The 17,201-nt window shown below is 44.4% G+C and overlaps 1 protein-coding gene across 1 annotated transcript in view; it reads left to right on the forward strand.

Annotated features, from left to right (window-relative positions):
* The first annotated feature begins 1,292 nt into the window (after positions 1-1,292).
* LOC135509785 (potassium/sodium hyperpolarization-activated cyclic nucleotide-gated channel 1-like) overlaps positions 1,293-17,201 on the forward strand; it is a 43,102-nt gene continuing 27,193 nt past the window's right edge. Inside the window, exons 1-3 of the mRNA XM_064930685.1 lie at positions 1,293-1,999; positions 15,390-15,813; positions 16,835-16,996. Of these exons, the coding sequence (XP_064786757.1) occupies positions 1,293-1,999; positions 15,390-15,813; positions 16,835-16,996 (1,293 nt within the window). The remainder of the gene's footprint in view (positions 2,000-15,389; positions 15,814-16,834; positions 16,997-17,201) is intronic.

Raw genomic sequence — 17,201 nt, forward strand, 5'->3', positions numbered from 1 at the left:
TGTGCTGACACAAGCAATCAACATAGACAATCACCCACAAAACCCAACACAAAACAGGCTACCTAAATATGGTTCCCAATCAGAGACAATGACTAACACCTGCCTCTGATTGAGAACCATATCAGGCCCAAACACAGAAACAGACAAACTAGACATCCAACATAGAATGCCCACTCAGATCACACCCTGAACAAAACAAAACATAGAAACATACAAAGCAAACTATGGTCAGGGTGTGACACTCTCTGTATGACCAGCACAGTTGGATACATTTAATTTCAATTTAGGAAGTAAAACGGAAATGTTATTTGTGAATGTCATTGACCCATCAATTAACCCAGCTAAATAACAAGTTCAGGTGTGAACCAGTGTGTCTTCGTGTGTGTGTGTGTGTGTGTGTGTAGCAGCCTATAGTTTATCATTTACAACAAAGTATATCATCAAGACTGTCAGGGAGTTTTTAAATCACACCCTCTTATCATCCAGCCTGAGGCCTGCTGGACTGGGATGCTGAGAATAGCGTTCCTATGGCAACCCGGTAGATTAGCCCCATTAATATCCAGTTTATTAGTAGATTAGCCCCATTAATATCCAGTTTATTAGAGAACTACTGGACTGAGATGCTGAGAATAGCGTTCCTATGGCAACCTGATCAGTGATATCAGCACACACAGCAGCCAGCGGTATTTGAACGCAAGCTAGTGAGGACTGACTGACTCCGTGGAAGGCTGCATGTCGTAATTTGCTATTGACAGCCAGCTAGCCAGGGCTTTAATATTTGGGGAGGAGAATCAGGAGAGAGAGGAGATCATGCTTTGTCATGAAGTACCACAGAGACACAAGCCAGCCAGCATCCTTCCTCACTCTGCCTCCCGACTGGCACGTCCGATAATTAGCGCAGACAGCATGCAGGCAGCATCAGTACCACTGATGTGTTGTCGTCATCTAGGCTACTACACTCTGATTTAGGAATAACTTGATAGCTGGATGTCATTCATTGAGTTCCCGGGCATGTAGGCCTACCGTAATATGACCATCGCGCCAAAGCGGTACGAACTGTTGCAACCCGGAGCAGACAGAAACACATTTCAAGTGTCAAGTAAGATTCGAACTGTCCCTGTTCTGCTGCAGATGCGCCGTCACTCTTTTCGGAACCCTGCGCCTTTTGAGTTTAAGAAATACATGTTTTATAATCATCATAGCTTGTATATTTTTGTTTCTTTGTCCAACGCGTTTTTCTTAGAGCCCAGACTAGTGCGTGTCTGTCGCATCTGTTCCTAAATACCATCATAATGGATAAGTTTCATTCATCCATGCGCAAAAGGCTGTACAGCTTGCCGCAAAACATTGGTCAAAAAGGCTCTGTATCTGTGATGGTTGACGACGGAGGAGATTACGGTGGTGGCGACAAGGACACCAAGAAGAAAAGTACCGGTATCAGGCTGAAGTCTCTCCCTCCTCCTGGACCTTCATCCCCCACCAGCAGTTGGAAGAGCAACGGGGACCGGGACCCCAAGAGCGGACCCGCCGGAGACTTGGAAACGGACGTTGCCATCAAGAACAACTTGAATGGGGACTGTCGTCTGGTCAGAGGTCGCCTTTCCTCCATCACTGGCCGACACACTCTTGGGTCAGATCCAGCTGAGCAGCGGAGGCTGATCTCCGAGGCAGACACCGGTGCTAACGAAGAGAGTTACCCCGGAGGGGGCGAGCTGGGAGAGCAGGATGCCGGCGGTCGCAGTGCTAGTGTACATCGCCGATCGTCTGTCTTCGATCAGTCCACTTTCATCAAGTTAGAAGGAACCGAACCGATCATGTCAGACGAAGCAGAGCAGTTGTACCGGGCGGGCTTCATGCACCGGCAGTTCGGGGCGATGCTTCAACCAGGAGTCAACAAGTTCTCTCTGAGAATGTTGGGGAGCGAGAGGGCAGTGGAACACGAAAGGGAACGCGTCAAGTCTGCAGGATTTTGGATCATTCACCCATACAGTGATTTTAGGTAATTATTGTTCAGAGGATCTTTAGCAGTAATTCATTAGGTTACTGAATAGTTTGACTGAAACCAGACAAGTGTCTGATTAGACAAGTTAAAGGCCTCTCATAGTTTTCACACCCTCTCCCCGATTCATTGTTGTGATAATAGCCAAGCATAGTATACTAGCTCACCAAGTTCAGCTTTCCCAGTAGCATATGAAGAAAAGTTTGTGGTCACCCTTGGAGTTATCTTCACAGGGTACAGTGTCCAAAGCTAGGCTGTTTGAGATGGTGTCAGTGTAGCAGTATAATTTCAGACCGTCCCCTCGCCCATACCCGGGCGCAAACCAGGGACCCTCTGCACACATCAACAACATGAAACCAATATGAGTCAAGGCTCTTTCTGTTTTTTAATTTGAACTCAATGCTGTTGGGTCTTGTCTGAAGTAAAGCTCAAACAGAGATGCCAGTTCAATTTAAATACCGTTTTTAGATTTGACTGGCATGCCTATTCATTTTGCAGTTCCAGACATATTCATATCCAACTAATACTGCTGGTACTGATCTTTTAGGCTCAGTTTGTTTTGACTCAATATGGATATGTCTGTGTGTGTGTACACATGTGTGCTCAGAGAGAGAGATCCTGTCCCACAACTATTCATTTCATACCACCAACACAAACAAGGGCATTCATTCCACCATGCCATCTGTTCATCACCACGCACATAAAATGTTTGTTTTTTTTACGTATCATTTTAACCTTGAGTTCTCTCTCTGCTGTCATCAACAGGATATGTCCACCGTCCTGGCATGTTGGGACTTATCCTCCAATCCTGATGTGTTACAGTGTGTGTGTGTGTGTGTGTGTGTGTGTCCACACACACACACACTCATCTGAATTACATTTAGTGAGGCCATGGGATTACAGAGAGAGAGAGAGAGAGTGTGTGCAGCAGGCCAGACCGCTATGAGCTAGGTCAGGGCTTTTTGAAATGGGGTAATTAAAATAGGGTAACATGACCATTCAAGATATTAGAAGCACACATCAGGCAGGATTATGACCTCACAATTAGGTTAATGGGAGGGTGTGTGGGAGGAGGGGGGGAGGAGGGAGGACAGGGGAAGGAAGGGGAAAGAGGAGGAGGGGATGGGGGAGGACAGGGGAAGGTAGGGGGGAGAGGGGGGAGATGAGGAAGGGATGGGGTTAGGACAGGGGGGGGAAGGTAGGGGGAGAGAGAAGGGGAGGGGGACAGGGGGGGGAAGGGGAAAGATGAGGACAGGGGAGGAAGGGGAAGATGGGGGGGAGGTAGGGGGAGAGAGGAGGGGGGAGGACAGAGGAAGGTGGGGGGAGGAGGAGAGAGGGGAGGGGAGGACAGAGGAAGGTGGGGGACAGGGGAAGGTGGGGGGAGGTGGGGGGAGGGGGAGAGAGGAGGAGGGGAGGACAGAGAAAAGGTGGGGAGAGAGGAGGACAGAGGAAGGTGGGGGGAGAGAGGAGGAGGGGAGAGGACAGAGGAAGGGGGGAGAGAGAGGGGGAGGAAGGGGAGGAAAGATGAGGAGGGGGAGGTAGGGGGAGAGAGGAGGAGGGGAGGGGGAAGGGGGGGAGAGAGGAGGAGGGGAGGACAGAGGAAGGTGGGGGGAGGTAGGGAGAGAGAGGAGGAGGGGAGGACAGAGGAAGGTGGGGGAGAGAGGAGGGGAGGTCAGGGGAAGGTGGGGGGAGAGAGGAGGGGGGAGGTAGGGGGAAGGTGGGGGAGAGAGGAGGAGGGGAGGACAGAGAAAAGGTGGGAGGAGAGAGGAGGAGGGGAGGACAGAGGAAGGTGGGGGGAGAGAGGAGGAGGGGAGGACAGAGGAAGGTGGGGAGAGAGAGGAGGAGGGGAGGACAGAGGGAGGTTACCAGTGTTTTCTCATGTGGAAGAGTAGTTAGTAACAGTGGTGATGAAGTTACATGTATATGAGCACAAGTTGTTTCTGTAACTACACTGTGACGATAATCTAAAAAAACGTTTTGAAATACTGATTTTTGGAACTGTCTTAATGTTACTAGGAAACTGTCTTAATGTTACTAGGGAACTGTCTTAATGTTACTAGGGAACTGTCTTAATGTTACTAGAGAACTGTCTTAATGTTACTAGGAAACTGTCTTAATGTTACTAGGAAACTGTCTTAATGTTACTAGGGAACTGTCTTAATGTTACTAGGGAAGCGCACGGATCCCGTTACCGGGATCAAAATCGACAACATCCGGTGAAGCTGGAGCGATGCCAAATTCAAATGACAAAATCGTAATACTAAACATTCATGCAAATACGAGTGTCTTACATCGTTTAAAAGCTTAACTTCTTGTTAATCCAACCGCATTGTCATATTTCAAAAAGGCTTTACGGCGAAAGCATACCATGTGATTATCTAAGGACAGTGCCCCACACCAAAATACTTTTCCAACCCAGCACAGGTGTCACAAAATCCCAAATAGTGATAAAATAAATCACTTACCTTTGAAGATCTTCCTCTGTTTGCAATCCCAAAGGTCCCAGCTACACAACAAATGGTTATTTTGTTCGATAAAGTCCTTCTTTATATCCCAAAAATGTCTGTTTATTTGGCACGCTTGATTCAGTAATCCACTCTTTCAACATGCATACAAACTAATCCAAAAAGTTACCATTAAAGTTTGTCCAAACAAGTCAAATGATGTTTCTAATTAATCGCCAGGCACTCTAATATCGAAATAAACGATACAATTTAAGATGGAGAATAGTATGTTCAACAGGGAAGATAAATAACGAAGAGGGCGCACCTCATTCACGCGCCAACAAGACTACTTTTCTAATGAGAGACATCTTGGAAAAACTACAAATACTCGGTCATTTTTTCAAAAAACAAGCCTGAAACCATTTCTAAAGACTCTTGTTATCTGGAAGCCATAGGATCTGTAATCTGGGAGGAATTCCTTTGAATATCCCATGGACAAGCATTGAAATGGACTGTGACCTCAAAAAAACATTTTCCGATTTTCCTTCGGGTTTTTGCCTGCCATATCAGTTCTGTTATACTCACAGACATCATTTTAACAGTTGTAAAAACTTCAGGGTGTTTTCTATCCAATGCTACCAAATGATATGCATATCCTAGCTTCTGGGCCTGAGTAACAGGCAATTTACTTTGGGCATGTCATTCATCCGAACTTCTGAACACTGCCCCCTAGCCCTAAGAGGTTTTAATGTCACTGGAGATGTGCATTTTTCCCTTTCAAGATGATTCAATACGTATCTAGATACATGGGCTCCCAAACCATGCATCAACGATACGTTTTCATCTGAAAACGAATCGATGTTGTCGATTCGGTTCGATGCACTAACATTCGTTACATAAACACGTACATTTTCTAAATTAAAAATCTGCAGCTGATAGAGCTCATGAGCTGGGCCTGTCTGAGCTGGATCAGTCTGAGCTGACTTCTGTGTATGTGTGTGTGTGTGTGTGTGTGTGTGTGTGTGTGTGTGTGTTACTCTAATCGGTTCTCACATTTCTCACCTACCAAGTGGAAGGAACAGTAACCGTACGTTTGTACCAGTGGCCATAGCCCCGGTCAGTACACCCGTATCCACTGTCTTTATCATTGGATCAGTACCTCTTTATCATTGGATCAGTACCTCTGGAATATGTTTTACTTTGGGGGGGGGGGGGGTAATTTCCTCGCCCAGGCTAGATGGACGTCATATTGTACAATTTCTGTCTCCCCTTCATGGCTTCACTGTTGCATTCAAGACAAAGTCGTTTTTACTAGGCTACTAATTTGTGTCGTATTAAAAAATATCTTATATCTCAAAGTGCTGTACAGAAACCCAGCCTATAACCCCAAACAGCAAGCAATGCAGGTGTAGAAGCACGGTGGCTAGGAGAAACTCCCTAGAAAGGCCAAAAACCTAGGAAGAAACCTAGAGAGGAACCAGGCTATGAGGGGGTGGCCAGTCCTCTTCTGGCTGTGCCGGGTGGAGATTATAACAGAATAATAATAAGATGTTCATTTAATGTTTTGTAGATGGCCAACATGGGTGTTGGGAAACGAACCCACGACAAGAACATGGCCAAGATGTTCAAATGTTCATAGATGGCCAACAGGAGATTAGAACAGAACATGACCGAGATGTTCAAATGTTCATAGATGGCCAACAGGAGGTTAGAACAGAACATGGCCAAGATGTTCAAATGTTCATAGATGGCCAACAGGAGGTTAGAACAGAACATGGCCAAGATGTTCAAATGTTAGCAATTAGATGGTCAAATAATAGCAATCACAGTGAACAGGTCAGGGTTCCATAGCTGCGGGCAGAACAGTTGAAACTGGAGCAGCAGCACAGTCAGGTGGACAGGGGACAGCAAGGAGTCATCATGCCAGGTAGTCCTGAGGCATGGTCCTAGGGCTCAGGTCCTCCGAGAGAGAGAGAGAGAGATAGAGAGAGAGAGAGAGGAGAGAGAGAGACAGAGAGAGAGACAGAGAGAGAGAGAGAAAGAGATTAGTTCCTGCCGAGGCAGCAGCTACTCTTCCTGGGGTTTATTATGGATCCCCATTAGTTTCTGCCGAGGCAGCAGCTACTCTTCCTGGGGTTTATTATGGATCACCATTAGTTCCTGCCGAGGCAGCAGCTACTCTTCCTGGGGTTTATTATGGATCCCTATTAGTTCCTGCTAAGGCAGCAGCTACTCTTCCTGGGCTTTATTATGGATCCCCATTAGTTCCTGCCAAGGCAGCAGCTCCTCTTCCTGGGGTTTATTATGGATCCCCGTTACTTCCTGCCAAGGCAGCAGCTACTCTTCCTGGGGTTTATTAGGGATCCCCGTTACTTCCTGCCAAGGCAGCAGCTACTCTTCCTGGGGTTTATTATGGATCCCCATTAGTTCCTGTCAAGGCAGCAGCTACTCTTCCTGGGGTTTATTATGGATCCCCATTAGTTCCTGCCAAGGCAGCAGCTACTCTTCCTGGGGTTTATTAGGGATCCTCGTTACTTCCTGCCAAGGCAGCAGCTACTCTTCCTGGGGTTTATTATGGATCCCCATTAGTCCCTGCCGAGGCAGCAGCTACTCTTCCTGGGGTTTATTATGGATCCCCATTAGTTCCTGCCAAGGCAGCAGCCACTCTTCCTGGGGTTTATTATGGATCCCCATTAGTTCCTGCCAAGGCAGCAGCTACTCTTCCTGGGGTTTATTAAGGATCCCCATTAGTTCCTGTCAAGGCAGCAGCTACTCTTCCTGGGGTTTATTAAGGATCCCCATTAGTTCCTGTCAAGGCAGCAGCTACTCTTCCTGGGGTTTATTATGGATCCCCATTAGTTCCTGCCAAGGCAGCAGCTACTCTTCCTAGGGTTTATTATGACTCCCCATTAGTTCCTGCCAAGGCAGCAGCTACTCTTCCTGGGGTTTATTATGGATCCCCATTAGTTCCTGCCAAGGCAGCAGCTACTCTTCCTAGGGTTTATTATGGCAGCAGCTACTCTTCCTAGGGCAGCTATTATTTTTATGATCCCCATTAGTTCCTGTCAAGGCAGCAGCTACTCTTCCTGGGGTTTTTTATGGATCCCCATTAGTTCCTGCCAAGGCAGCAGCTACTCTTCCTGGGGTTTTTTATGGATCCCCATTAGTTCCTGCCAAGGCAGCAGCTACTCTTCCTTGGGTTTTTTTATGGATCCCCATTAGTTCCTGCCAAGGCAGCAGCTACTCTTCCTGGGGGTTTTTATGGATCCCCATTAGTTCCTGTCAAGGCAGCAGCTACTCTTCCTGGGGTTTTTTATGGATCCCCATTAGTTCCTGTCAAGACAGCAGCTACTCTTCCTTGGGTTTTTTATGGATCCCCATTAGTTCCTGTCAAGGCAGCAGCTACTCTACCTGGGATTTTTATGGATCCCCATTAGTTCCTGCCAATTTTCTATTAAGGTATCTTTACTTTTACTCAAGTATGACAATTGGGTACTTTTTCCACCACTGAGTACCACCATACAACAATATTACAATGTACCTGTGTGTGTGTGTTTGTCTCTTCACAGTCTGCATTGTTCCATAAAGTGTAGATTTTTAAATCTGATTCTACTGCCTGCATGAGTTACTTGATATGAAATCGTTCCATGTAGTCATGTCTCTATGTAGTACTGGGCACCTCCCGTAGTCTGTTCTAGACTTGGGGACTGTGAAGAGACCTCTGGTGACATGTCTTGTGGGGTATGCATGGGTGTCTTAGCTGTGTGCTAGTAGTTTAAACATACAGCTCGGTGCATTCAACATACACTACATGACCAAAAGTATGTGGACACCTGCTCGTCGAACATCTCATTCCATTTGCTGCTATAACAGCCTCCACTCTTCTGGGAAGGCTTTCCACTAGATGTTGGAACAATGCTGCTATAACAGCCTCCACTATTCTGGGAAGGCTTTCCACTAGATGTTGGAACAATGCTGCTATAACAGCCTCCACTATTCTGGGAAGGCTTTCCACTAGATGTTGGAACAATGCTGCTATAACAGCCTCCACTAGATGTTGGAACTGGGAAACAGCTTTCTGGGAAGGCACTAGATGTTGGAACATTGCTGCTATAACAGCCTCCACTCTTCTGGGAAGGCTTTCCACTAGATGTTGGAACATTGCTGCAGGGACTTGCTTCCATTTAGCCACAAGAGCATTGGTGAGGTCGGGCAGAGATTCTGGTCGATAAGGCCTGGCTATTCATTCCAAAGGTGTTCGATGGGGTTGAGGTCAGGGCTCTGTGCAGGCCAGTTCTTCCACACCGATCTCAACAAACCACTTCGTGCACCGGGGCATTGTGGTGCCGAAACAGGAAAGGACCTTCCCCAAATTTGCCACAAAGTTGGAAGCAAGGAATCATCTAGAATGTCATTGTATGCTGTAGCATTAATGCTGTAGCATTAAGATTTCCATTCACCCAGACTATCTGTAAGGGGCCTAGAATGAACCATGAAAAACAACCCCAGACCATTATTCCTCCTCTACAAAACTTTACAGTTGGCAAATGCCGGGGTCAGGTTGACCCCTCTGTTGTTTTTCAAATCCCAGATTTTCCCTTTAATGCTAATTGCTCAAACATCTGGCTGGTGAGGGCGGGCTCCTGGAGAGGACATGGATTCCCAAGAGATAACGCAGGGATTTATCCACCAGAGGAGGGAAGAGCAATTAGGATCAGTGTGTCACAGCACTGCAGAGAGAGAGAGAAGGCAGAGAGAGATAGAGAGAAAGAAAGAGAAACAGAGATAGAGAGGGGGGAGGGGGGTTAGGGACAGAGAGATAGAGAGAGGGGGGTTAGGGACAGAGAGAGAGGAGTGGGGGAGAGAGAGGGTGGGGGTGGGGTGGTTAGGGACAGAGAGCGGGAGAGAGAGTGTTAGGGACAGAGAGAGAGAGAGAGAGGGGTGGGGTTAGGAACAGAGAGAGCGGGAGAGAGAGAGTGTTAGGGACAGAGAGAGAGAGGGGGGGGTAGGAACAGAAAGAGAGGGAGAACATAAAGAAACAAAAGTTAGGAACAGAAAGAGAGGGAGAGAGAGAGAGAGATGTTATAGACAGAGGGAGAGGGAGAAAGAGAGACAGGCAAAAGAGCAGAGGGACAGATAGAGAGAGTGGAATAGAGAGGGGTAGAGTGGGAAAAGGCAGAAAGAGAGAAAGAGATGGGCAGAGAGAGAGAAAGAAACAGAGGGAGAGGCAGGGAGAGAGAGAGAGGGACAGAGAGTGAGGGTGAGGCAGAGAAAGAGGAAGAGAAAGAGATAGACAGTGAGAAAAGGGAACAGAGAGAGAAAGAGAGACGCAGAGACAGAAGGAGAAACAGAGAGAGAGAGGGACAGAGAGATAGAGGGACAGAGAGCGAGAGAGAGGGACAGAGAGAGGGCAGAGAGAGAGAGGGACAGAGAGAGAGAGGGACAGAGAGAGAGAGGGACAGAGAGAGAGAGGGCAGAGAGAGAGGGACAGAGAGAGAGGGACAGAGAGAGAGGGCAGAGAGAGAGGGACAGAGAGAGAGAGGGGGACAGAGAGATAGAGGGACACAGAGAGAGAGAGGGCAGAGAGAGAGGGCAGAGAGAGAGAGAGGGATAGAGAGAGAGAGGGGCAGAGAGAGAAAGAGACTCAGTGAGCTGTATACTGTCTGTGGTACTGTCAATATATTACTATAGAATCAATTACATTCTCCTTCTCCTCCTCACCAGTCTCCTCACTGTCTTCTTCTCTTTCACTATGTAACACATACATTCATCCGATCAGAGACTGGGGATTTAGACTGGTGGTGACTGTAGAAAGATGATCAGAGACGGGGGATTTAGACTGGTGGTGACTGTAGAAAGATGATCAGAGACTGGGGATTTAGACTGGTGGTGACTAGAAAGATGATCAGAGACTGGGGATTTAGACTGGTGGTGACTGTAGAAAGATGTTTCTATTTCAATTATTTGCAGATTTACTCCAAATTATTTACAATTCTAAAGTTTGAGTTGAAAACATTTATATGGCTGAACAGTCTAGCATAAAGGCTATGTGCAAAGTTGCACCCCTGCATACTAGCTGTGTTTATCTGTAGGGATTCAGCACCATTGGAATGGAAAGCGACGGTGTGACACAACGATTCTGGCGGTCACTGTCCACCGTCATGTGGTGCTGAAGTTTGGTATTCTGATTCCGTCACTGTCCACATCAGTAGTGTTGACTTTCCAATCACCACTATTAAAATGTAGTCTATTTTAGCCACGTCGATTATTATGAATGAATGAATGCATACATTAATCATGTTTTCATGACCAGTGGTCATCAGCATTTGAAGGGTAGATCCTATTTAGACGATATATTCTGCTCGTACGCTGGGGTTTAACCAATAGGAGGTGGAAGCTGAATGTGGGTTAATACATGCATCCTCATAGGTCAGGTTCAGAATATCTCTCTCTCTCTGTCTCTCAATTCAATCTTTCTCTCAATTCAATCTCTCTCTATCTCTCTCTGTCTCTCAATTCAATCTCTCTCTCAATTCAATCTCTCTTACTCTCAATTCAATCTCTCTGTCTCTTTCAATTCAATTCAATTCAAGGGGCTTTATTGGCATGGGAAACATGTGTTAACATTGCCAAAGCAAGTAAGGTAAACAATAAAAATTAACAGTAGACATCACACATACAGAAGTTTCAAAACAATAAAGACATTACAAATGTCATATTATATATATATATACAGTGTTTTTACAAGGTACAAATTTGAAAGGACACAAGATAAAATAAATAAGCATAGATATGGGTTGTATTTACAATGGTGTTTGTTCCTCTTTCTCTGTCTCTCAATTCAATCTCTCTCTATCTCTCTCTGTCTCTCAATTCAATCTCTCTCTCAATTCAATCTCTCTTTCTCTCAATTCAATCTCTCTGTCTCTTTCTCTGTCTCTCAATTCAATCTCTCTCTATCTCTCTCTGTCTCTCAATTCAATCTCTCTCTCTCTCAATTCAATCTCTCTCAATTAAATCTCTCTCTCTCTCTCTGTCTCTCTCTGTCTCTCAATTCAATCTCTCTCTCAATTCAATCAATTCAATCTCTCTCTCTCAATTCAATCTCTTTCTCTCAATTCAATCTCTCTCTCTCAATTCAATCTCTCTCTCTCTCTCTCTCTCTCTCTCAATTCAATCTCTCTCTGTCTCTCTGTCTCTGTCTCTCAATTCAATCTCTCTCTCAATTCAATCTCTCTTTCTCTCAATTCAATCTATCTCTCTCTGTCTCAATTCAATCTCTCTCTCAATTCAATCTCTCTTTCTCTCAATTCAATCTCTCTCTCGCTCTCTCTCTCTCTCGCTCTCTCTCTCTGTCTCAATTCAATCTATCTTTCTCTCAATTCAATCTCTCTTTCTCTCAATTCAATCTCTCTTTCTCTCAATTTAATCTCTCTCTCTCTCTGAAGTCAATCTCTCTCTCTCTGATCCATACTAGTGGTGAGGGTGTATCGTCTTCCAGCTACATTGATTTTAGGTGAATTACAGCACAAGAAGGGCGCACTAGCGACTCTTGTGGCGGGCGTGGCGCAGTGCACGCTGACACGGTCGCCAGGTGTATAGTGTTTCCTCCGAAACATTGGTGCGGCTGGCTTCCGGGTTAAGCGGGCATTGTGTCAAGAAGCAGTGCGGCTTGGTTGGGTTGTGTTTCGGAGGACGCATGGCTCTCGACCTTCGCCTCTCCCGAGGCCCTACGGGACATTGGGAAGAAAAGGGATAAAAACATTTTAATGTAAAATAATTACAACACAAGAATGGACTGGAATACACAACAAACACACATGTGCACGCACACCCAGACACACACAGCAAACACATCACTTGGTGCATACCTCTGTGTTTTGTTCTGCTATCTTCAGTTACACATGTAGGTATGATGTAGGGAGAAAGGAGGTAGAGAGGTAGGAGCAGGTTGGGAGGTAGGAGGTAGGGAAGGAGAAGGTGGTAGGGAGGGAGGTTAAAGGAGGTCGACCGATTAATCAGAATGGCTGATTAATTGGGGCTGATTTCAAGTTTTCGTAACAATTTGAAATCGGTATTTTTAGACAACGATTTTGCCAAGTTTTTGATTACTATTATTTTTTTTACACCTTTTATTCTACCTTTATTTTATTTGTTTTACCTTTATTTATCTAGGCAAGTCAGTTAAGAACAAATTCTTATTTTACAATGACGGCCTAGGAACAGTGGGTTAACTGCCTCGTACAGGGGAACAGTGGGTTAACTGCCTCGTTCAGGGGAACAGTGGGTTAACTGCCTCGTTCAGGGGAACAGTGGGTTAACTGCCTCGTTCAGCGGAACAGTGGGTTAACTGCCTCGGTCAGGGGAACTGTGGGTTAACTGCCTTGTTCAGGGAACAGTGGGTTAACTGCCTCGTTCAGGGGAACAGTGGGTTAACTGCCTTGTTCAGGGGAACAGTGGGTTAACTGCCTCGTTCAGGGGAACAGTGGGTTAACTGCCTGTTGTTCAGTGGTTTAACTGCTTGCAAACTTAACTGCCTTGTTCAACGGAACAGTGGGTTAACTGCCTCTCTCAGGGGAACAGTGGGTTTACTGCCTCACAACTGTGGGTTAACTGCCTTGTTCAGGGAATAGTGGGTTAACTGCCTCGTTCAGGGGAATGGTGGGTTAACTGCCTTGTTCAGCTAGCATTAAACGTATCTTATAAAAAACAATCAATCTTAACATAATCACTTGTTAACTAGTCCATTTACATTACATTTAAGTCATTTAGCAGACTGCCTGTTATCCAGATGCAGTAACAAATTGCTGAATTAAACTTCTGACATCCATCTTAACATAATCACTTTTAACTAACATGGTTGATGATATTACTAGTTTATCTAGCATGTCCTGTGCTGCATATAATCGATGCGGTGCGTATCGTTGCTCCAATGTGTAACCTAACTATAAACATCAATGCCTTTCTTAAAATCAATAGACAGATATTTTTAAACCTGCATATTTAGCTAAAATAAATCCAGGTTAGCAGGCAATATTAACCAGGTGAAATTGTGTCACTTCTCTTGCATTCATTGCACGCAGAGTCGGTGTATATGCAACAGTTTGGGCTGCCTGGCTCATTGCAAACTCATTTGCCAGAATTTTACATAATTATGACATAACATTGAAGGTTGTGCAATGTAACAGCCGATATTTAGACTTAGGGATGCCACCCGTTAGATAAAATACGGAACGGTTCCGTATTTCACTGAAAGAATAAACGTCTTGTTTTCGAGATGATAGTTTCCGGATTCTACAATATTAATGACCTAAGGCTCGTATTTCTGTGTGTTTATTATATTATATTATATATATTATTAATTAAGTCTATGATTTGATAGAACAGTCTGAGCAGTGGTAGGCAGCAGCAGGCTCGTAAGCATTCATTCAAACAGCACTTTTGTGCGTTTTGCCAGGAGCTCTTCGTTGTGCTTCAAGCATTGCGTTGTTTATGACATCAAGCCTATCAACTCCCGAGATTAGGCTGGTGTAACCAATTTGAAATGGCTAGCTAGTTAGCGGGATGCGCGCTAATAGCGTTTCAAACGTCATTCGCTCTGAGACTCGGAGTGGTTGTTCTCCTTGCTCTGCATTGGTAACACTGCTTCGATGGTGGCTGTTGTCGATGTGCTCCTGGTTCGAGCCCAGGGAGGAGCGAGGAGATGGACGGAAGCTATACTGTTACACTGGCAATACTAAAGTGCCTATAAGAACATCCAATCATCAAAGGTTAATGAAATACAAATGGTATAGAGAAATAGTCCTATCATTCCTATAATAACTACAACCTAAAACCTCTTACCTGGGAATATTGAAGACTCATGTTAAAAGGAACCACCAGCTTTCATATGTTCTCATGTTCTGAGCAAGGAACTGAAACGTTAGCTTTCTTACATAGCACATATTGCACTTTTACTTTCTTCTCCAACACTTTGTTTTTGCATTATTTAAACCAAATTGAACATGTTTCATTATTTATTTGAGGCTAAATTGATTTTATTGATGTATTATATTAAGTTAAAATAATTGTTCATTCAGTATTGTTGTAATTTGTCATTATTACAAATAAAAATAAAAATTGTCTGATTAATCGGTATCGGCCTTATTGTTTGGTCCTCCAATAATCAGTATCGGTATCGGCGTGAAAAAAATCGTAATCGGTCGACCTCGACTTCTAACCTGAATCCATACATTTTAAAGGAGATGTTCTCTAATAAACCGAGTAACTCTAATGACTCCTTTAGGGGTAGAATATAATCAAATATAACAAAACAATAGAATAGCATTTAACTTACTATATTATAATTATATATTATATAGTATTACCCATTTCTGACAACAGATATTTTGTTGGGAAGTAGAGATTGTATAGACTCTTTCTCTGATTCATCATGTTCCTCCCTATTCCTACTAGGTTCTAAGATCTATTTGGTTCCTCCCTATTCCTACTAGGTTCTAAGATCTATTTGGTTTCCCACTCTTCCTATTAGGTTCTAAGATCTGTTTGGTTCCTCCCTGTCCCTCCTAGGTTCTAAGATCTGTTTGTTTCCCCACTGTTCCTACTAGGTTCTAAGATCTGTTTGGTTCCTCCCTGTCCCTACTAGGTTCTAAGATCTGTTTGGTTCCTCCCTGTTCCTACTAGGTTCTAAGATCTGTTTGGTTCCTCCCTGTTCTCTCTAGGTTTTAAGATCTGTTTGGTTCCTCCCTGTTCTCTCTAGGTTTTAAGATCTGTTTGGTTCCTCCAAGTTCTCTCTAGGTTCTAAGATCTGTTTGGTTCCTCCCTGTTCTCTCTAGGTTCTAAGATCTGTTTGGTTCTTCCCTGTTCTCTCTAGGTTTTAAGATCTGTTTGGTTCCTCCCTGTTCCTCTTTCTAGGTTATTTTGTTAAAGCTGTTTGTTCTCTCTAGGTTCTACTGGGATCTGATAATGCTGTTCCTCATGGTGGGGAACCTCATCATCATCCCTGTGGGCATCACGTTCTTCAAGGACGAGCACACTCCCCCCTGGATCGTCTTCAACGTCATCTCAGACACCTTGTTCCTCATCGACCTCGTTCTCAACTTCCGGACGGGCATCGTCAAGGAGGACAACACCGAGATCATCCTGGACCCACAGACCATCAAGATCAAGTATCTGAAGAGCTGGTTCATGGTGGACTTCATCTCGTCCATACCAGTAGATTACATCTTCCTCATCGTGGAGACCAGGATCGACTCAGACTTCTACAAGACGGCCCGGGCGCTGAGGATTGTGCGGTTTACGAAGATCTTGAGTTTGTTGAGGCTCCTGAGGCTGTCCAGACTCATTAGATATATACACCAGTGGGAGGAGGTGAGGAGGAGGTGGAGTAGGTGGGAGATAGGAGGAGGTAGGAGTTAGGGAGTTAGGGAGGTAGGAGGAGCCTGGGAGGTAGTATGTAGTGGTGTTTAGTGGTGTTTAGTAGTATGTAGTAGTATTTAGTGGTGTTTAGTAGTATGTAGTAGTATTTAGTGGTGTTTAGTGGTGTTTAGTAGTATGTAGTAGTATTTAGTGGTGTTTAGTAGTATGTAGTAGTATTTAGTGGTGTTTAGTGGTGTTTAGTGGTGTTTAGTAGTATGTAGTAGTATTTAGTGGTGTTTAGTGGTGTTTAGTAGTATGTAGTAGTATTTAGTGGTGTTTAGTGGTGTTTAGTAGTATGTAGTGGTGTTTAGTAGTATGTAGTAGTATTTAGTGGTGTTTAGTGGTGTTTAGTAGTATGTAGTGGTGTTTAGTAGTATGTAGTAGTATTTAGTGGTGTTTAGTGGTGTTTAGTAGTATGTAGTGGTGTTTAGTGGTATGTAGTAGTATTTAGTGGTGTTTAGTGGTGTTTAGTAGTATGTAGTAGTATTTAGTGGTGTTTAGTGGTGTTTAGTAGTATGTAGTGGTGTTTAGTAGTATGTAGTAGTATTTAGTGGTGTTTAGTGGTGTTTAGTAGTATGTAGTAGTATTTAGTGGTGTTTAGTGGTGTTTAGTAGTATGTAGTAGTATTTAGTGGTGTTTAGTAGTATGTACTAGTATTTAGTAGTATTTAGTGGTGTTTAGGGGTGTTTAGTGGTGTTTAGTAGTATGTAGTACTATTTAGTGGTATTTAGTGGTGTTTAGTAGTATGTAGTAGTATTCAGTGGTGTTTAGTGGTGTTTAGTAGTATGTAGTAGTATTTAATGGTTTTTAGTAGTATGTAGTAGTATTTATTAGTATTTAGTGGTGTTTACACTACTGGCAAATTAGAATAGAATGTCTAGTTGCTTAGCTAGCTGCAGGTTCAGTAATGTTAGTTAATCCCCCTTGCGTGGTGGACAATAAAGTGTTTCTGATTCTAATTCTAATCTCCTAGGTTTTCCATATGACCTATGACCTGGCCAGTGCCATGGTGAGGATCGTGAACCTGATAGCTATGATGCTGCTGTTGTGTCACTGGGATGGATGTCTGCAATTCCTGGTTCCCATGCTGCAAGAGTTCCCCTCTGACTGCTGGGTCACCAGAAACAAGATGGTGGTGAGTAGACACACACACACTCACGCGCACACAAGGACTTCCCCTTCTGAATGTTGGGTTATTTTTTATTTTTTTTATTTTTTATTTTACCTTTATTTAACCAGGCAAGTCAGTTAAGAACAAATTCTTATTTTCAATGACGGCCTGGGAACAGTGGGTTAACTGCCTGTTCAGGGGCAGAACAACAGATTTGTACCTTGTCAGC

This window comes from Oncorhynchus masou, chromosome 22, assembly GCF_036934945.1.
Source record: "Oncorhynchus masou masou isolate Uvic2021 chromosome 22, UVic_Omas_1.1, whole genome shotgun sequence".
NCBI classification, from domain to species: Eukaryota; Metazoa; Chordata; class Actinopteri; order Salmoniformes; family Salmonidae; genus Oncorhynchus; species Oncorhynchus masou.